This window comes from Brachyistius frenatus, unplaced genomic scaffold (genome assembly GCF_029030835.1).
Source record: "Brachyistius frenatus isolate BFR_SWC_R1_liver_20210118 unplaced genomic scaffold, ASM2903083v1 Contig_117, whole genome shotgun sequence".
Taxonomy (NCBI): domain Eukaryota; kingdom Metazoa; phylum Chordata; class Actinopteri; family Embiotocidae; genus Brachyistius; species Brachyistius frenatus.
In genome coordinates, this window is record NW_027210716.1 from 1 (window position 1) to 22,176 (window position 22,176).

Sequence of the window (22,176 nt, forward strand, 5' to 3'; positions counted from 1 at the left end):
ACTTTGTCTCCCCCTTGCAGGACGTGAGTTGTAATGAGATCCAGGTACTGCCAGCTCAGGTCGGGAGGCTTCAAGCCTTACGAGAACTCAACATCAGGAAGAACTGTCTTCACATGCTGCCTGAGGGTCAGTCCATCACTCAGGATGCTTTCTATTTTTCTTTCACTCTTTATAGATGCCTCATCTGAGATTTTTTTGGGAGACATGCCAGTCCTCTTGCTTTCAAGAAATCCACCTCCGCAGTGTTTGTTTTGTGTTGGCTGTTGTCTTACCACTAGCGCAGCCAAAATCACCTCGATGAAACTGAACACCGTGTATTGAAGCAATGCTTCATTTACTTCAGCAATGCTTCAATACACGACAGAAGCAAATGATGCCTGAAGTGCCAAGGCATGTCTAAATAACTTAACTGTAACACAACGAGCCAGTCTTTGCTGTTTAGATTTGATCAAATTGTGTGTTCAAGTCATTTAAATTCACCAACATGGAACTCTCTTATGAAGCAGACTTAAAGGGCAGATGCAGACACCTCGTCCCATTAGAGTGAATTCAAATCAAAAATGTAACACGATCACATTCTTAAGTTGGAGAGCTCAGTCTGTAAACTACAAAGATTTTTTTAATGAAATATGTCAATTACAAAGACTTTGGAAGATATGAGAATCTACTGTGAAAGTCTACTGTGAAGATGCTGTCGAGTTGCATTATGGGAATTGTAAGATCTAATGTTTTTGGAGCATTACCCATACAAGGCTCAGAAAAAGTTGAGATATGTCAATAGATCTGACACATTAGTATTGTTCAAGTTCCACAACTTTATAGAATTGCAATACTCTGCAATTAGATGTCATATTACTGCATATCAGTCCAAAAGTAAGACTAACATGGACTTGCAGTACTTTGATTGCAGCATAACAAAGCATTCAATGTGCTGTCCATTGTGTAGTGGAAGCAGTGCATCACATCACAACAAAAGCTTTATACCTTTCAGAGTTGGCTGACCTGCCGCTCATCCGACTTGACTTCTCCTGCAATAAGATCACTGAGATTCCTCCAGCCTACAGGAAGCTCAGGCAGCTGCAGCACATCATCCTAGACAACAATCCTATGCAGTCTCCACCCGCACAGGTATGTGCATCCACTTCATGGCTGTGCTGGTGCTTATATGTGGAATCAAACATGCAGCTCAAATGGCTTTGGTTGGATTTGTTCATGAACATCTCTCACGTTCTAATTAACCCGGTACAATTGCACCATCTAGTGGATTAATAAATGTATTTCTTTCTTTGATGGTTAAAACAGCTCTGACTCTCGAGATACCTTCTGTGCGTTTGTGTGTTTCAGATTTGTCTGAAGGGCAAAGTGCACATATTCAAGTACCTGAACATGCAGGCGTGTAGAATGGACAAGAAACCCGACACCCTGGACCTCCCCTCCCTCGGCAAACGATGCCTTCCACAGCCGCTTACAGATAGGTACTGACACATTGACCAAGTATTGTTTCATCATTGTCTGTTAATTACTTATAATTTCTAACAATTACTTTATTCTTTAAAAACATGCTATTATTTATATATTTTTTTCTATTCTGGTGTCTTTATAAGATTGTTTTGCATGTTTCCAGCATGGAAGATTTTTATCCCAGTAAGAACCATGGGCCTGACTCTGGAATCGGTAGTGACAATGGTGACAAGAGGCTGTCTACAACAGAGGTCAGAGTTCAAACACACAGCACTAAATGAATGCACTGCCAATGGTTGATGTTGCGACATTTTGTGATACACAGATGTGTCATTTTCCTCCTGACACACTGCTAAGCAATGTTCAATTAAAGCTGTCAGCCAGCAGGTATTAGTTTTATTTGTAAAATGCAATTTTTAGCGTAGTAAATCTAAAAAATCAGGCTCTCTCTCAGGCTCAGGCGCTAACACTCACATAGTGACTCTTCAGACAATATTGAAAAGGATAAAAAAGACTTTGTTCAAAATACCGCTAAAAAAACAAGTATGCTGCCAAAGAAAGCCAGTCAATCAGAGGCAGTTGTAAAAAGAAAAACACTGGCTGAGGATCAAAAAATGTGAGCAGACAAGACAAAACAATGGCTGGACAGGTACAGTGACAATCTGGCAAGAAGTGAGTGCTGACTGGGCACTGCGACAGAGCTGGTAATGGGCAGCAAGTCTGCAGGGAGGTGGGCCATCAGGGGTGACTGTCTGAGGTGCGAAGCTCTCTGAATGTGAGTGGTGAACAGATGGACAATAATCGAGTCTAGATTGAGATGAGAGGCTGTCATGGAAATGTACAACTCCAAACCGTGCGAGTTCGGGAATCTGTCCCAGATTCAAGTAGCCTCCCTGCTGTCCCTCAGCTAAGCAAGTGCAACATGTAGTATGTCATTATTCCAATGACAGCAGAACTGAAACTGAACTGAGACTGAAACCAGTCTGAAATGTATAAAGTCAAGTTCAGAGGTACGTCTGGCTAGACGTCTACAGCTACAGCTATAACTCTTAAAATCAATCTTGGTGCAAGAAATGGAAACACTGATGGAAAGTGATTAATATGTAGAGATGAATGTGTTTTTTCTCCCACAAGATTAGTAAGGCAACAAGTCACTGGTAAAAAAAAAAAAAAAAAATAAGTACAGGGTGAATCAGATGATGCAATTATTTAAGTTGTTACACAATCATTTATTTGAAGGCTTTATTTAAAATGTCAACTATTCTAAAATAGAAGTACTAAAATGTATGTATATAGATGAATTTGAACCAAACCTAGAACTCACTTCTCCTTCTGCTCTGCTCTTCCAGCCTTCAGACGACGATACAGTCAGCCTGCACTCTCAGGTTTCAGAGACAGCCCGGGCTGATGCCCTCTCTCTCCTCTCCAAAATGGACTCTTGCAAAGGTTACCGAAAATAAGTATCACATATACCCTTCTAAAGCAATACACGGAGACTCGGGGTTGTTGAATGAAGTGCCTAAAATATGACAGTTCATATGATGAACGCGGATGCTTCCTCCCTCTATCAGATCAGGATCTCTATGACTTTATAGAGCCCAACCCCGACGAGGATCCTGCTCTGTCAGAGTGTGATGGGCAGCAAAGCAGTCATGTGTCTTGTATAAAGGTATCTATCAGCCTGTCTTACGTACACACATCTTAAAGATATTAAGATTAGTCTTAAAAAGATTTTAGAAGAAGAAGATGAAAAGTCAGAGAAGGTCCATGAAAGACAAAATCAGTTTCTGTTTATTGATCCCTGTCATGCTGTGTCTGTCTGTGTTTCAGGAACTTGAGAAAGTTCTTAACATGTCTCAGCAAAGCAAAGATAAGGACAGCTGGAAAGAGGAGTCAGGGTGAGTTAATGTTTTCTTTGCAGACAAACCTTTTAGCTCTGATGGTTTGAGTAAACATCTTTTTCTTCTTCATCATCGTCATTATATTATTATTATTAGTAGAAATTTCAGAAAAGATTTGATGTAAATCAACTTTTGCTAATCAGGAACTGCAGGGTGTCTGTAATGAGCTGATTTTTGCTCGCATCACAAGTGGTTTAACCTTCTGGCTGCTCGATGAGTCATATAGAAGCTGAACTCCAGACAGCTCCTTTTAGCTGACTTTTAGACTTGGCTTAAATGCTGTTTTGTGTCTGTCAGCTCCTTGCACCGGCAAACATGAGAGGACCTGTTGGTAATGTTAGCAGCTGTAACTACACTCATAGTGCCGTGTACAATGTATTTAAACACCTGGAAATAGTTCAGAAAGTGCATCCTGCAAACAGCTGGGTAAACATGTGCAGTTCTGATTTTATGTTCATTGCATCAATAACACATGCACATCATGGAGTCTTGAGTTTAGTTTACATAATTTAACTTACATTTGTGTGACTGTTTCCAAAAGACTGCAGTTTTTTGACAGCTCTGAGCCTTTCTTGAAATTCGTATTTGTAATGGTAATCAAGCTTCTGATGACAAACACTTTGATCATCGACTATTCCCAGTTCCGATAAGGAGCAGCTACTTGAGGAAGAGGATGATGAGCTAAAGGAAGTGCTGGATCTGAGGAAAATTGCAGTTCAACTTTTGCAGCAGGAGCAGCAGAACAGGTGTGTGGTTCTCACTTCTCTGCTGTTGTAACGTAACAGCAGACATCTGGTAGATCTTCGTTTGCTGCACTGCTTGAATCTGCCTCCTTCTCTTGCTTCCTCCTCACTCTTCATCATGTAACATACATATGAATGTGTGGACAGGCTAACACCTTACAGGGGAGGTTGTTTCCTGTTTTTTAGACTGTGCCGCCCCACTGTACTCACCACTGAAAGCAATTTGTGAAAAGATCACTCGTGTGCTTTTGGATTCTTTATCTTTCAGTATCCAGACAGATATTTTTACTGACATCTCCAAATATATCAGCACCACTTTCCATATTTTGTCTCTTCAAAGCAAATCCTTATCAGCTTCACTTCTCTTACTCTCTTGTCCTTCCTTCCCTGCTCTCTCCCCTGACTCGGCTGCTGCTTCTGTTTGATGTGTGGCCTGTAGACGGCGGTCGTTAATTTGCAGAGCAGAGAGTCTTATACACCGGCGGAGAGTGACAGGCCGGGCGCACAGGTAGGCTGATTTTTATTGGCACCATTTACAGTTTGACGGTTTGCATGTCACATTTCCTAGGAATCCGCTGGTCTCTTGTGTTTTTCTGTTTCTACCTCAACAAGTACAAGGCATACTGCAAGTAATGCTGTTAAAACATACATTCCGATACAGGTGTCCGTGGGTGTTTTTGTTCTTTAACAGTATGAGGAAATATGAACTGTTTTGATATTTTAATGTATGAAAATGTATGAAAAAAGTGGAATTAGTTCACCCTTCCCATGACCCAGAACTTTGATAAGTGTTGGGGGAATCAGTGCTGTAGATATAAGATATAATCCCATCTATTGTGCTGATGAAAAGCCCTGTTTTGCTCAAATGTTGAAATTCTGTTTGAAATCGACTTAGCCAAATCATTTGTGAAAGTACTATCAATTAGGACCTCTCCCAGTTTTAACAAAGCATAGCATAACATTTATAGAGTACTATAAACCATGCCTGTACATGTTTCTGTCTGCAGGTTCCTCAGTCACTCTGGGAGCACCAGCAGCAAACCGAGGCTGTCTCCTCAGACCGCTCGAAGGTACCATGTGGACTTTGCCACAGTCAGTGCAGTTCAATCCTGCTGAACAGAAGCACACACTTATACTGGAACCAGTGCAGAGGCCACGTGGCACTAAAAAAACTGAAATATTTATCTGCTATGAAGAAAAATTCAAGAAGTTGTCCTTAGTCTGCCTTTCTCAGCATGATAATGACCTCATGTCTCTATCAGCAGTGTATATTCCAAGAAATGAGGTCCGAGGAGTTTTTAATGTAATCTAAATGTAAAGCAGTCATCTGATATTACTTTGCGTCTTTATTTCAGTGCTTCTCTGGATGAAGGAAGTAGCGGAGCATCAGTACTGAGTGGGCAGGTACAAGCTCTTGTACTTCAAAGCAAACATGCTATATTTATCATGCCAAACTTCTCATGTCTGTCTTTGTTTATGGCCGCGCCTCCCATTCATTCTGTGAGATTTTCTTTCTGGAGGATGCAGAGAATTATTTTAATTTCAACCATCTGCTTTTATAGCCTTCTTCTTCGTGCTCCTTTGATGGCAGCTTGAAGACAGATCAGTCAGATTCAGAGCCGAAGTGGCCTGAAGTCCCACCTGTCCTCAATCAGAATGAAGATCGCAGGCGAAACAAATACCTGAGAAAAGATTATCTGAAGGTATGAGCATGCACATGTTCCCATAATCACACTGAACATTCTGCAGAACAAATATAATTACTTGCCTGAGGAGAAATTCTAATCGTCAGAAATCTCAGAAATGAGTGTTACCACTCCACAGAATGAATGGACCATTTGTAGAGAACACAGACATGAAGGAAGGAATGTATTAAGTGCCATGAAATAACCTATGTTGTGATTTGGCGATATATAAATAAAGTTGAATTGAATTGAATTGAAGGGTTACATTTGACATACTTGTCAGCAATGTGTCTCAATCAGTCATGTCCCAGTAATCTAGATGGGGCAACAATTGATAGTGATCCTTCCTGTGAAAAAAATCTTGTGCCAAGGACTTCCAAGTAATACTAATAGAGGGCATGTCACAAAAAGGGCATGGATTATATCCAAACAAGCCCACATGTACACACATAGCTGCCAAAATTAAAGTGCAGCAGTGAAAATATTCTTAGATTTCCATATTTAGGTCATCTCTAATTATTTGTCCCATTTTTCTTTGGCCTTCACACGAATGCTGAGCTATGGAGTTAGATACTTTTTTCCCATGCTATCGCCTGAAGGCAAATAAGCAGTAAACATCAGAATTTGTACCTGACTTCTCTGCAAACCATCAATCACACACATTTGGCAGCATATCAACTTTTTGACAGTGGTTTGCCCTTCTTTGGATGATGTTAATTTAAAAAGAAATAAGATGTGTACTGTAACTGTTATTGTTGGTACAGTGGATTTTTTTTTTTAATTACTTCTGGATTACAAAATAAAAGATTTCAAAGCAATTATAGAAAAGAAAACATATGGAAAGGTATTTTTTGAGAGCAGGCTTGGAGGGGATTGGAGTATTGGCGGGACACAAAAACACAAACTGCTCTCCTGTTGTAGTGTTATGATAAACCACTGATCTCACACAGTTTTCATAGTGTCTGCTCCTTTGTTAGTTCCAATAAAAACTAGTTACAGTGAGATTTAGGGATTCTCCCAAGTAACTGGGGCATGGTCTCTGGAAATACAACCTGCTCCTGAGTTTTTTCTTCTCTTTGCCCAACACAAATTAAGTTTTTTGTACTGTGTTCACAGTCGAATATCTGAGAACCAGGGCTAATACAAAAAACACTTTCTTTACAAGATACCTATACTGGTACTGCAGTTGTGATTTGGGTGAAGTAATCCTTTAAACAGTGTAAGCGTGTGCTGTTACTGCAGCTCAGAAAGATTCCCAAATGTACATTAGAAAATATCCTTGAGAAAGTCCCAGGTTGTCTGAGAAAAGTTTGATGTTACAGTTACTTTGATGAAGGTTGAGATTGTGAAAGAATGTATGACGAATATTCTTTTATAATGGTGGTAGCATGTTGCAAAATATCTAGTAAACAGCATGTGTCCACAAGTTTGCATCTATAGTCTAGACCAGGGGTGTCAAACTCATTTTAGTTATGGGGCCACATACTGCCCACTTTGATCTCCAGTGGGCCAGACCACTAAAATCATAAAATAATAACGCATACATAACGACAATATTTCTCTTTGTTTAAATCATTGGTGAAGGTTTTTGGATGATAAACCCTATTTTAAGGTCTTTCTACAATAAACTAGAAACATAAAGACCAAAAACTCAGACATCAGCCGACTGTTTATCTGCCCCGGCTCTCCTCTGCAGATTCCCTCGCTTTGTGACGCGTTTGACGTCAAACACGTCACAAAGCAAGCAGCGAGCGCTGCTGCCTGTGGCACCGAGCGCTTCTTCCTCCGGAGCAGACGTCGCATTTACGCTGTTTTTGAAGCAATTACTGGATCGATTAAAAAAAACAAAAAACGTTTGTACTCATAAACCTCCATATTCTCATAGAAATGCAATTTATGTCTTTCTGTAATTTTCACACTTAGCAAAGTCATCCGGCGGGCCGAGCTGGACCCCCTGGCGGGCCGGATCCGGCCCGTGGGCCGTATGTTTGACACCCCTGTTCTAGACCATATTGAGAAAAGACACCAAACAATTAGGGTCAAACCATTAACACAAATTGTTTTTCCTCTCCTAACAGTACAAGTGTCAGAGTGCTCGTAAAAACTCTAGCGGGAACGACGACTGTGAGGTGGGTGTCAGAAAGATCACGGGTGGTCAGAAATCCATGTACTTTCAACCATCAACCACATAGCTTATCATTTCTGATTTGTCTTGAATGCTTTATCCTCAGGAGGGTTTACGCAACACTGATTTCACCACCACTTTGACTGTGTTTGGACTAAAGCCAAGATCAGGTTTGATGACTATTGTCTTAACTTTTTGGCTCAGTGTTTTTACTTCGAACTGCAGTCATAATCCTGGAACATTTGAGGGTTTATAAATAGGTAATCATAGACTTATTGTCTTTTAAATGCGTTATGGAAATGTACGATAAACCCGTGCCCGTGCGTGAGGAAATTCACATCATGCATGACCACAGCCCATGTCCACAAATATATCAGATATCTCCTGAATAGGTTACTGGACATATTAATGAAATAGACTTTTGAAAGGTCAAATGCGTTACATTTAACATTTTGAATTTTTTTGTTTTTTTTTGTTTTGAAAATGGAGTAGAAAACAGTCTTGTTGTTTGTTTTTTTTTTTTTTTTAATTATTTTTATTTTATTATACTCTATTAATCCCCGAGGGGAAATTCTTTCGCTACAGCAGCATCCCGAGGGGGAGCTGCTGCAACAGGCTGCCACGACCGCGGCGCCAACTAACCTGAGGTGCAAGTTTTGAGTTTACTTAGTTCCCTTCAAATAAGTGGAATTATCAAAATAAAATACTGCCAAAACACTTCCTTACTGTAAACGGTAAAGTTGTGTTCAGACCAAGATTCACATCTATATGCACTTTTGTCCTCATATGAAATCAAAAAAATATTTTGGGCAGTCTCAACATCTTTTCTCTGGAAGTGGCAAAGGTTTTCTGAGTCACTTTTAATCTGTACTGTTCCTGATGAACTCCATTAGGTCTCACGTATTAATTTTTCTTCAGTAGTAATACATCTTGTCATAGTATCATTATTGATTTGGTCTGTAAAGGTGATAGTGAAATATTCAATTTCTTTACTTAAGTAAAAGTAACAATTCAACAAAATACAAGTAAAAATCCCACACTGAAAAGGTTACTAAATTAAAAGTTACTATCCAAAAAATTTACAAAAAGTATCAACTGTAAAAGTACTCAATGCAGAAATCCTTGATACTCTTGCACTAATGTTATATAGGGGTAGAAATGAAAAACAGTTGTCACTATGGATGATTATGCTAATTATTTACTGAATGAATGTATCCCTGGTTTGATTTGTAAGACTTCAGAAAACAGTTAAAGATGCCCATCAGGACTGTGATGCCTTCAAATAAATTTTTCTCTCTGATAAACAAACCTCAAAATTCTGAGTTTGTGGCTCATCCTCAGTTTAGAAAAATGGCATCATAAGATGTTTGGCATTTTGTCTTATTTTGATTGATTTTTGTTGTTGTTAATTTTCTGTCAAATTGACTAATACATTAATCAACTAATCCTTTGACATACTATTAGTAAGTGTCATCCAGAGACATTGCATTATATTTCATCATATGCATCAAGTCTTTCATATTTAATTTTTTTAACTGCTAATTACAACCGCTGAAGAAATGGAGTGGTGTACGAAGAACAATTCTTCCCCCTGAAATACTGAAGTTGGAGTAGAAAGCCACATAAAATGGAAATACTCATGTAAAGTATAAACAACTCAGATTAAATCTTGTGTATGGCCCAATAAGAAACACAACCTGTCTCAACTAATTGAAAAGTTTTTGATAGTGACCGAATGAAGATGAACGCTCAATCCCCCCCTCTCTCCTGTAGATCAACTGTAGATGTGTATTGGGATGACGTTGTACCCTTGTTTGACCTTTGAATGTCTGCTTACGTCCGTTTTATCTGGAATTCAGAACGGTGAACCTCATTTATTATTTCAGCCTTCACCAGAGGAAGCCGTCAGGAGTACAGTTCAACAGACCCCAGCTTCACGATGAGGAGGAAGATGGAACACTTGAGAGAGGAATTGGAGCAGATAGGACTGTTACGGCAGGTCAGACTTCAAATACCTTTTCTTTTTCAGAACTCACTGAGTTCCAAAGGAAACCAAAGGATGCCAGATCCTGTTTTTGTTCCTGTGTTTACTCCTTTGAATGAGTCAAATTAAATGTCCATGGGATTGTGACTGTCTTCACTAAGTGTTTCCACATAGCAGGCACCTGCCCTCGGTTCCTAAGAAGTTGAGTCTCCTGTGTATATTTGCCCTTTACCGACCCATCCCTTTTTGTTAAGCCCTTGCAGTGAATCTTGACGTGTGTAAGATTAAACCTCATCACCAGGTTACTGTTGTTAATTTCTTCTGAAGTCAAGAGCTATCCTCAGAAATGCAATGCAAATAGGGATAAGCAAAACAACCTGAAGGTGTGGTCAACCTACCTGATAGTGCTTTGATAGTATCTGGTGGATACTAAGTAATGTTCTGAATTTACATCATGCCTGTAAGATTAAGATGTGGGGTACGCCTTCTTAAAAGTTTTCCACGACAGTGTTTTACAAAAGGAAGAAAACAAAACTGGGGCATAAAAGAAACGTGTGAAAGAACATGAACAAAGGTGCTGGTCCTGACCAATAACGCCAACGAAAGGAAAACGAGGCATGTACAGGCAATGCTTTGGGTACATTTACTGCTAAATGTGCCCAATGCACATTGGGTTTGTAGGGTTTGTAGATGGAGGAAGTGAGCGGTCAGGAACCTTTCATGTGCTACTTGGCTGTCCCCAATATACGGATTATTCTTACTTTGAAGGGATGAGCTCCAATGTGCTTTGGGGGCATAAATTTCACACTGTTTGGACAGCGGGGCCTTTTGGTTCTTATTTTGCTTTCCAAAAAGGATCCGGGGCCACATCTAGCCCCTGATAACAGATATAACAAAGGCTTGCTGTGTTATTTAGGCGTTAGTCCTGTTGATCGAAGGAGACACTGGAGCCAGATGGAGATTAACCACTGTGAAGATGCCAAAAGGAGGGAAATAAACTGTTGTCTCCCTGTTGATGGTTAGCAATGCTTTGGAGGTTTTTGTTCGCATGCCTGGTGTTATCATGGCTACATATGATACTACTACTTCTTTTAATGCTACTAATTCTCTCACAAAGAGGAAGGGCACCGTCTGTGTTGACTGGTTTGGAAATTCCAAGGCCTACTGCCATGTTGGCTCAAAAGTTTAGATTAGAAGTTCATTTCTGACCGTGGAAACAGTGGTTGACTGTTTGGAAGGTCGAACGGTCTTTTAGTGTCAATGAAATCATTGTCATAGCTAGGGAGAAGCTCCACTGTTTTCTAGTTCTAGGAAAATGTTCTGAATGGAAACTACAACTGAGGTCAAACAGAAGCAGATGGGTTTCAGAAAAGAAACAAGAATTCATGGTTCAGAGTTTCACATTCAGAAAAACCATCAGACACGATAGAGGGCAGAACAAACCCTCGTTCATCAGCTTTATGGGGAAAGCAAAAAAGTATTTGATAATCTGAATGAAACATCAGATATTAGACCACTGATTTCAATAAAATTACACCCAAAATACTCACAATTAATACCTAGATCAACTATATGACTGTATTGTGATGGTAAAACAAAGTGCCCCAAAAGAGGCAAGAATGCATCATGTGTCTCAGTCTTATCCTGCTCTTCAGTGACTGAATCACGATGACAAACACTGTATTCACTGAACTCTGCGCCACTAGCTTCTGGAGCTGAACTATACTGATGAAAAATGTATCTTGCAACTACATCTTCATCATCAGGTGGTGAATTGCAGAACTCTGGACCACACCTCCTCAGATGTACTGAAACATTATTATTATTTTAATAAAGAATAACTCTAAACATTTTCCTGAATAATCAAAATCATATTTTCTGTTTTATGAAAAGCAGTTTATACAATCACAAGAGCTTAACCAACAGCATTTACCAGAGTAACATTATGTTGTAAATATACCCAAATACGATTAATTCAGAGCAGGTCTAGATGCTCCTCTCAGATCACAGTGATTACAACCACATGTTCTTTCTGCCCTAATAGGCACTTGCATTTCTACTTATCTACTCTCACAAAATAACAAACTCTGCTGTGTTTCAGTGGGACCTTAAATATGAATAAAGAAGAAATGTGCCTAGAAAGGAAGGAGAGCTCACCATTATCATTCATTAAAAACAAACAAATCAAACTCCTTCTTTTAAAACAGAATACACCTTGTTTGTTCGTAGGACAGTGATGTCATTCAGTCATTGCTCATGTGTTTGCAGAACATTGAATCCAGACTGAAGGTGTTGCTTCCAGACGATGTTGGAGCTGCTCTAATGGACGGAGTTGTCCTTTGCCATTTAGCCAATCACATTTGTCCTCGGTCTGTTGCCAGCATCCATGTACCATCGCCTGCAGTGGTAAGCACGCCGAAACTCTAAGGAGCGATTCTTTTATTGTAAATTACAAATGGTACAGCATTAGAGCATCTTAAATACCGCTTTATTATATTGAATGAACTTTTCTTGGTGAAAATGGCTATATATATCTTGTTTTTCTACATAACCTTACAGTTTCGTGCTATGTTTTTATTTCACTAACATGATTTGACATTCTGGCTTCCAGCCAAAGCTTAGCATGGCTAAATGCCGTAGGAATGTTGAGAACTTCTTGGACGCCTGTAAGAAGCTGGGTGTCACACAGGTAATCTCAATATTATCACTCATGTATCATTTAACATGTTTTCAAAGTAAACACAGCTTCACATTTGATTTGCAGTTCTTTGTATTTATGTTAAGATTTATGACCTCCCAATAAAATTATGCAATAAATTCTGGAACATTAATTACAAACCTACAGTAACACCAACTGTCTGCTACATCTCTGCAAGTTATGTTATGTTCACTCACTGGTCTGGTTTGCAGCTTTATTTAGCTGAGCCATTAAGAGATGCTAATGGAAATAAAAAGCCAAAGCATTATTATTGTCTTTGGTCAAATCTACCTTTCAAACAAATATTCAATAGTTTAATCCACATAGAAAGCCATACCTGTCTTTTTTCCTGATGAAAAACATCTCTGCTAACTCAGGACAAGCTGTGTCTGCCTCATCACATCCTCGAGGAGCGCGGTCTGGTGAAGGTGGGGGAGACTGTCCAGGCTCTGCTGGATCTGCCTACATCAAAGCCGGCGCAGCTGTCGGCTGTTTGACACGAGCCTGAACGTTGCATCCAACATGCAGCCATCCAGCACACCTCTCTTCCCAGCCAAAACCTGCACCCCATTGCCAAGGACCAGAAATCCCCCCCCCCCCCTTTGGGAGTCTGCTTCTGCCTGACTGAAACAGGAGACAGGGTGATGAAAGGCCTCCGTCTCCTTATATGATGTCAGCCACCACCCACTTCCTGTCTATCACATTTCCACTTGTATCCTGTTCCTTGTTACTGGGGTCATTCTTTAGGTGTGTGGGCCTGAAATGTTGACAGTGAGACTGAAGAGACAGACAGGTCAACAAGAAGACCTGTATATCCCACTCAACAATGACTACTGCGTCTGCAAGTGCCAGTGCTGACAACATTTCCATGCTGGTGTTGGAGGCATTGGCAATGAGCAGATGACAGAAACATAGCTCACTCTTTCACTGGAGCAGACAAAGCTGCCTCGCAGCCACAAACCACTGAGTAACCTCTTGGGGCTCTTGAGACACTTGAGTTTCTCTTCTTTTTCTGTGGAATTTCTTTTTTCCATGAAAATAGATTTTTTTTATTTTTCTATATGGTTTACATCGGGCTTCATCTTTTTTTGAGCAGCCAAGCCTGATTCATAAGTAGTGTGGATCTATTTGCCATGTGTTTGTCAGCAATTGCATCTGCACTGCTTTTTGAGGGAGTATGCAAGCTAGAATTGGATTTGGTGTTGTCTTTTGGAAAATCATGTTACACGTGACATTCTGCCCATTTTTTTTAAATGACTGTATAAATCACGCACAAAGTTTTTACTCAATTCAAACCTGCATGCACCAGGGGAAGCGACATTCGACCACTGTGATAACATGTGCTTGGCTCTTGTCCTGTTTTGTAGCGGGGGTTTTTTCAGTGTACATGCAAGTTGTTGTTTTTTTTTGGAAAAATATTCTGTATATTAACTTTTCTAAAAGTTTTATACTTTCTTCCCAGTCATTGTCAATTATCACTTGCCATTTATGCAGAGTTCCCAGGATAGATTAGCTGTGTTGTACACAAAGCAGGATTTTATTGGGTTGCATAACCTCAGATAAAACATCTTTATACTGTACGTGTTTGTGAGTGGAGGTGTCTGCGTGGCGACGAGTGTTCAGTGCTCCTCAGAGGCAGTCACTCCTGTAAACCTTCCACATATAGGATCTTATCTTACCGCCAAGCCACCCTCCTGTATGTAGTTTCTGATACGCTTCATTATTTCAGGGAAATTAAATTATTTATGTGTTTATTTACTTGTTTTATTTATATATGTTTGTTGCTTTGTGCGTCTCAACCCTGAAGTTGAACATTTATATCTTGTGTGTCTTCTCTATGCTTCTGATCAACATAATGACTGTTGCCGGAAACTGAGATATACTGTTAATTACGGTGGCGGTGACAGCTCTACAGACTGCAGCGTATGCAAACCACCAAAAGCAAAACAAAGTAGGAAAAATTATGTTTTGACAGCACAGAGACATTTCGAAAAGAACGCTGCAAGTACAGAAACACGCGGCAAATGGCACAACAAGAATGTATCCAGGGGGCACAAAAAATGACAAGCTTGTTGTACTTGTTTGTTAAAACAGACCGAAAACTTACGGCGTTAGCTCACTCTCCAACTTCTCCAATTGATTGCTGAGGTTAGTAGATTGCTGTGTTGCAACAACAAGTGCGTCTGTCACTTTTCAGTTTCCCCAGAAAACTTTTCTGTTTGCAGCTCATTTCAGTCTGCGGTTGTGTTTTCTGTATTTGCTGTTTTTGTATTTGTATTCACACTAGCATCCAGTTGGTGAAGATTTTTGGGAATTTGCTTGTGTTTTGCCTATTGATTTGTGCTTTCTCATGGTGTAGTGTGTCGAGCTTGCAGGGCCACCAGAGTTTCTCCAAGATTGATTTAAAACATATTAGTGACATGCTTTGTTGTTTTCAGTACAGGGGTGTAACATGAGGATCATCCTGTGTGGAAAGTTTCAAACAAGTCTTTTCACACCATTTGTCTGTTGAGCTATGAGCAAGGTTTATATCATTAAACACACTTTCATAAGTGAGTTTTGAAACTGTCAAAGATTTCACAAGACTTGATCATGTTTACAATTGCGAAAGGTGTAACTCGTGTTATCTCATTTAAAATAACACCCTTTTTTACTTTGTTTGAATTGATGTGCAACTACGTGAGGTTTGTTATATTTAATTAGTAATATAAATTTTCTTTTGAGGTGGTTGATAAAATAGTGTTTACTTTTTCAAACATTCCCTCGGGCAGGTGTGGTGCAACATCAGTTTGAGAAATAGGCCTCCATCAATTGAATGACAGCATTTAAGGGTTCAGCCATCGATGCTGTTGGAACTCTATTGTTTTTGTTTCAACTCTTCGTCCTCTTCTTATTTTGTTTTCTCTGGACAACTAGAAGTGTTGGCGCTGTAGTGTCCAGTTTGTGTTTCAGCTCATGTCTCCAGAACAGTGTGGTATTGGGTTAAAATTCATTCTCCTTGTTTATCTCTCAAGTCTTTTGCATCTTTGCTCCACAGGGGTTCTGCTCTAAAATTGTCAAATTTTGCAAAGTTTTTTTTATATTTTCTCAAAGCTTCTATTGACATCTTGTTAGCAACCGCGTACCAATCATTGCATGGCTTTTCTGATCTTTTTTTTCAAACCAATGTCTCTTAATCAAAATGTCTACAGTACAGTAGATGTCCATATTTCTCACCAATTCATTGTCTGAATTTCACAAAACTTAACATGTTAGTTCTTTACATTTTGTCGACGATCCCAAAGTTTCATACAAATAGACCACTTGCAGGCGCTATAGTTAAAAATTGCTTTTTCTTTGACAAAATTATTGGAAAAGGTTCAAATTTGGTACAGTGACAATCATTTTTCAAAATTTCTTTGATAACTTAATCAAAGCCCGCAGCCAATCAAAATTCAGCAGCTTGTTATTTTCACCGTGAAAGTCAAATCAGCATGAAAATTGGCACGTAGCTTTATGATGTCATGAAGAAGCAGAGTGCATAATGTTAGAGCAAACGGCCTCAAGGGGATGCTACAAAAATGACTTCTTTGTAGTCATCAAACCCTGTCTCTTACTTCAAGTGGTCTTGATGGAAATCCTTTAAGTTCTTGAGCTGACTCTGTCTCATTATTTCAGTTTTTATTTATGAAAACTACAATTCATGAACAATTACTTAAGAAACAAGCATCTAAATCCTCGCAATCTGCTCAAATCACTGCCGTTTGAAGATATATACAGAGTGAAAATTAGAGTACATTATCGGTTTATTATAAATATCAGCAGTCAAATTACACAATTAATCAAGTACAAGTAAGAATGGGGGTGGTGTTAGCCATTCATCTCCTTAATGACTTGTTTTATATGTAGTGTGAATGTTTGCCTGTGAACCTGAATGTCACACAACAGTTAATACACACCATTAAAAGCTGCTGACCCTCACTAGGCTAATTTAAAGGCAACACTTAATGTACACAACACACCATTCTTATGTGCAGGATAGAAGTGTGTGTGAAGAAACTGTAGAATGGCCACAGACTACTGTATTTGAAAATACACATTTAAAGAAAGCTGACTGCTTCATGACCTGCATTGACTTCTGACAGTGACATGCTGATATGACATGGTTAAATGAGCACTGATGGCCCATGCTCTTGCTTGTTCAACTCTGGCAGCCTGGCGTTGACAAAAAGTCCCATTTTAACAGCAGGCACATGGAGGTGGAGTAGTTAGATGATAATGTGACAAATCATCATGCTGGAAAACCCTTTTGTTTTTTTAGGTAGAGGTTAGTTTAAGTAGCAGAAAACTTGTGATGTCAGTACCTAATACCGTTTCAATAGCTTGAAAGTCAATAAATATCATATTAAACATCAATATAACATTGAAAAACATGACACATGACACGTGCCTTAAAGGAGCGGTACCTTTAGCTTGGTCTGCAATTATTTTCCAAGTTTATAAATCTATTAAATTCACCAGTAATTTTTTTCACTCTTAATTCATGATTTAGTTTTAGCTGTTCACCTCTATGTACAGGATGCTTTAGGATTTGTTTAACAGGATGCTTCTCAGCTTATGAGCTGCAGCTCTCATTGCTTACCACACAGGGGGAGAGTTAGCCAAAGTGCAAAGGACAATGTTAAAAGAAAAAAATCCATGGTCTATTGAGGGACTTGTGCTTCAGGTTCGATCAACTGACTCTAGCATGACTTTCATAATTCAGCTCATCACTGTTATTGCTTTACACCTTATTGTGCAAAGCTGTAAGTCACATGGTCAGATGTTCCAGTTTGAATACTGTACACACAAACCTCTGCTTCCTCTGAATAGGCTGTTTTTACTGACTTTGTGCCAGCATGTTCCAGAGAAAAGATGTCACGGAAATCAAACATAATACGGAGCATCAGTTGAACAGACCTTGAGTGTACAAAATGCAGAGATCATCACGGAGTCTCAGGTCACACCTTCTTATGCAGAAAGTCCCTGTAAATGACTATACCACAGGTGTTCCTTCCTGGTCTGTTGTTTGGCTTCATACAAGCCAAACAACAGACTCGCACAGACTCAGACAGTCTGCTTCTGGAAATGCTGTGCCATTGTTTTCTGCTGCTGCAGACAGGTTGTGTTTTTATGGTCGTGGTTACCATTTATTTATCAAAGCAGCTTTTTAATGGATAGATAAGTAAATACTCTTACAGAAAAAAACCATGTGAGTTTCCCATGTTTTCCACATGGGACACGTGATGACACGTTTACCACTAGTTGCAACATATGATAACACCGGGAAATATGTGGAAATGTTTTCACATGGCAATCTAGAAGGGTTTCACACATTACACCATTATAATGTGGTCACGTGATCATGAGTTTTTGCACATGTGAAATTCATAGGGTTTTCTGTATGGGTAATAATAGCATGGAGTTTGTTGATCGTGTTCAGCAGTGGGTTTCATAGCATATCTATTTCATGTATTCATTGCATTTCCCACCATTTATAATTCATTTATTCTGAGTCTCAGTCAAATATCAAACTTCAAATTGTAACACACTGCTTTATGTTAGCATTACAGAAGCTGGTTTGGTATACCTGAACAACTGGACTCACACAGTCCACTGATGGTAGCTTTGTGACTTCTTTAATTCCTGGTGTACAAACAAGAAACTAACCTGTTATCTAAACCCGCCTCAGGTTTGTTGTGTTGCAGGTTTAGATTTAGATACTGCTGTGGTAAAAAGTTAAAAACGGTGCCAGATGCTTTAAAAAAAAAAGATGTTTAAAACTGTAGCCAACAATGTCTGGCTATCATTTACTGTAGCCTGTGTTTGCACTTCTGTGTTATACGCTACTACACATATTCAGTTGTTTTGAACTTTATGATTTGGGCTAGTTTGAGTTAAAAGGCAAAATGAAATGAGGTCAACTTTGGAACTGAATCAAAATGTATTTTCATGACTGGCACTGTACCAGTAGAGGTAATAAAAAGGTAACCACACAGACAATATGTTGTCTTAATCACTGTCAGCATGTGGTTACCACTATTTTTTTTTCTACGGGATTAAACACGATTGTTGGGTCGGGATGAATTATGCGTTGCTAGAGAAATAGCACAAACAACCAGGTTGAACGTAGTATTACCCTCTGCTAAAGCAAGAATGAATGTGTACCTCCATGTAGCTGGTATGCTCTTCGTAAATCATACAGTCCATCACTTGACCGACACTTGAAGTGGTTAACAACTGTGTTTCACTGTACAACAGTAGGGCGCTGGAGGCAGAAATAACTTATCCCTTGTGTATTGTTTTTATTTTTCCATGGTAACACACTTTATATTTGGGTGTGTCATATCTCCCAAAGATTTTATCCGTTTTAATTCCTTCATTAATTCACGCTGGTGCATGCATGCTGAAGGTGATCATGTATGAAAATTCAAATCAACATGTAATGTAATAGTTACCCTGATGCAATGGCTCTAGCAGGTCTGCAGTTTCCTTCAACTGTTTGCTAGTTGTAGATCCTTAAAGGTGAGGCGCCTCATTAAGAGACAGAGCAAAACAACCCAGACCTCAGTTGTCTGTTTGTGCAATGTAATTATGTCATTACCACACTGAGGCCTTATAATTGTTTTACCCACAAGCACTACTGTGTGCCACGTTGCCCTTTCATTTAACCGAAAATTAACCAAGTGCCAAATCATGAATTCATCACTTCAGAGGTATTTTATCATCACATTGTCTCAGCAAAAAAATTGCTGCTGCTGCTGTCTGACGTTTGCATACACAGGTACCCACACTGCAAGTAAGAGTTCAACAGAAGGTCTCTGTACTGATTTTTATCTGGAATACTAAATATTACCTGCAGTACTGTGGGATGTTTGTATGTTTAGCAGTAATTGCTAAGGCCTTTTTTTGTAAAGGATAGATTCACACTAATTCATCTTAAAAACAATAGCCACATATCTGTTTATCTGTTTTTTGGTGGTTACAGTATTTACCCCCGCGGACAAATCTTTGTAACTATGGTTTGTGAAGTTCAACAAATATAATATGAGTCTTTGAAGGATGAGTCAGACAAATCAAGCACGTGTCATTTTAGTGTGAATTTTCTCTTTGTATTTCCACATACAGTGAAGTGTCTGTTTGCTCAGCTATGGCGAAGGGATTGTAATCAATCAATCCATATATCCATGCATTATCTATACCTGCTTCATCCTGCACCGGGGGCACAGAGAGGGCAGTTGTCCATCCCAGCTGACTTTGGGTTAAGGCGGTGCACCCTTGACATGTTGCCAGTACAAAGAGGAACTTTCATACTAAAAAGAAGATATCCAATAGATTATTCTAACCTATTCTAGCTTTTACTGATCTTAAAGAATGAGGGATTTATTCAGGGCCAGCAAAGATAGGAGAGATGATTGTAGTGACAGATAACTCTCTCAATACACATGGGGGTATGTGAGTATTGTTTTAAAAGGTGAACCTATTCTACAAAATGTTTTCTCTGTTTGGAAGAGGTGGGATTCACACAGAATGGTTATCTGCTATTGATGAAACTAAATAGGTGGCTGTCTCCATTTCTTAAACATCCACCTGTGTGTTATCATCTGGAAACAGTGTTTTACCTCAAGAGCAGTTCTAGCCACATCTTTATTATTTGGTTCTTCTGTTGTACTGATCTGTCTGATAAATAGATTTCATGGAAGATATGATATGAGGCCTGAGAGCCAGTTTGCATACTTCTGAAGGAGGGCAATGTACAGGATGTTCTTTAACATACATGGCACTCCCTCTACAGCAAGCTTAATGAACAGTGCTACATGCCTGAAATATAGAGAAGTCAAATTGGCACATCGTTTTCTCCAGTCAGTGGTGCTGATCTATATTTCGTGTGTGTGATATTTCTGTTGTACCTGTAATTTGTTCAAGTGTCCTGTAAATTACACCTTTGACATCTCATCATCATCAACTCAGACAAAACAGTGAAACAGTGAGTCATGTCGAAAAACACTACACTGCCGAGAACACTCAAGCTTGTGTACATAAGCCTTTTGTATTTTAAAACTAGTCTAATGCATGCAAGACTACAGAATGACCGAAGCTGACCTTCTGTACATATCATCTGTAAAAATTCCAGGGTTTTCTTAAGAAACAAACAAACAAACAAACATGGTCAATATAAAATAAAGTCAAATTCTTTGCAGCTCAGACTGTGGTGTCTTTATTATACCTTGCTTGATATCTGCTGATAATACAGTGGTTTATTGTGGGAATGCAGCTTTGGGAAGTGAACTGTAAGTGGCATCTAAAAATGTATATTGGTTCCATTTAATTCATTTCAGTTATATTTACAGTTAAAAATCCTAAAGAGCATTGCATTTTTTTTTTAAACAGCCAGATTGAAATACCAACGTCAAGGAAATAAAAACACAAAGCAGTAGTGGTATACAAATGCATGGGTACAAAAAGAGAGCATACCTAAGAGACTTAGTGAATAAAAAAATAGACAACTACATAAAATCATCAATGTTAAAATATCAATATCAATAAAATGGCAATGCTCAGGGAAATAATAAAATAACAACATGCAGTAGTGGCAAATGCATGGTGAGCCAGAGAGGGCAAAGGCTAAGCTTAACCTTGAAAATAGAGAGTGTAGTAGTGTTGTAGTTGGTTGGAGGTATAAGTACAGTGAGAGAGAAGACCTATTGTGATAATCTCCCTAAATCCAATACACGTCAAATGCATACAAACTATATTATAGCTACTGAGTACATGTCTTAAACTAGCATTGCAAAATTGCCTTGTGTCATTTGATGTCTGCAATGTCTCCATCTCCTCCACCCTCAACCTCAGACTCTTCCTCCAGTTCTTCTGTCCCTCTGCTGCCAAGCTGTGATGAGCTTGTTCCAGTTTTTCAGTCAGAGCCCTTTTCTTTTTCTGCTTCTGTTTCTTACAGCTCGAGTCTGTTCTTTTGTTAACTTATTTTCCCATTTCTGCATCTTTCCTGCCTGAATCACAACCACTTAAGAACTCTGTGTATGACCGTTTTCCATCTTGCTAGGAATATGTTACTCATTCCCAGATGGAAATGTTATTTCACACTTACAGACTGCATAAAAGTGATTGCTATGTATAATTTTGGATGTTATCTTTTCATCTTCATTAATTAGAGGCGATAAATGAACATTAATTTCGGCTGTCTTTGAAGTCTAAGTGCACGATGATGATTGGAGGTTATTACGGCATGTAGTGGCAAGAAAGAAGTATATGTTGCGTGCAGCTGGTGTGATGGACCATGGGAGTCTTGTTCTTGGAGACTTTCAATAGTTAAGAGGTTTCGGCTTCCTTATGCAAGCAATGCTCCACTGGTGAAGGCTACTTTACACTCTTTTTTGGAGGTTGAAAACCTGCATATCTGACTAGCTGGACAACAAGTATACCTTTCCATTTAGCTCACAAAATATGTTTTGCCACATAGCTGCTGCTATTTTGGCTGAAACGTTGATAACATTTCAATGTTTGACTTTATCTTTAACTGCTGCAAGGTGAGGATTATTCTTT

The 22,176-nt window shown here is 39.1% G+C and overlaps 1 protein-coding gene across 1 annotated transcript; it reads left to right on the top strand.

Annotated features, from left to right (window-relative positions):
• Positions 1 to 25: 25 nt before the first annotated feature.
• On the top strand, positions 26 to 19,002 carry LOC138629491 (leucine-rich repeat and calponin homology domain-containing protein 2-like). The gene is made up of 18 exons (XM_069713221.1): positions 26 to 126; positions 992 to 1,128; positions 1,345 to 1,475; positions 1,625 to 1,712; positions 2,811 to 2,907; positions 3,033 to 3,130; positions 3,292 to 3,359; positions 4,004 to 4,108; positions 4,545 to 4,613; positions 5,113 to 5,175; positions 5,461 to 5,509; positions 5,668 to 5,808; positions 7,869 to 7,919; positions 8,022 to 8,085; positions 9,802 to 9,914; positions 12,168 to 12,305; positions 12,511 to 12,588; positions 12,975 to 19,002. The coding sequence occupies exons 1-18, from the start codon at positions 114 to 116 to the stop codon at positions 13,092 to 13,094; spliced, it is 1,623 nt and encodes a 540-aa protein (XP_069569322.1). The 5' UTR covers positions 26 to 113; the 3' UTR covers positions 13,095 to 19,002.
• The last annotated feature ends 3,174 nt before the right edge of the window (positions 19,003 to 22,176 follow it).

Bases quoted from the DNA above. Each gene is read 5' to 3' on its own strand.
- LOC138629491 (XM_069713221.1), top strand. The intron at 2,908-3,032 runs GTTACCGAAAAT...TCCCTCTATCAG, and splicing joins CAAAATGGACTCTTGCAAAG to ATCAGGATCTCTATGACTTT. The intron at 4,109-4,544 runs GTGTGTGGTTCT...TGTGGCCTGTAG, and splicing joins CAGCAGGAGCAGCAGAACAG to ACGGCGGTCGTTAATTTGCA.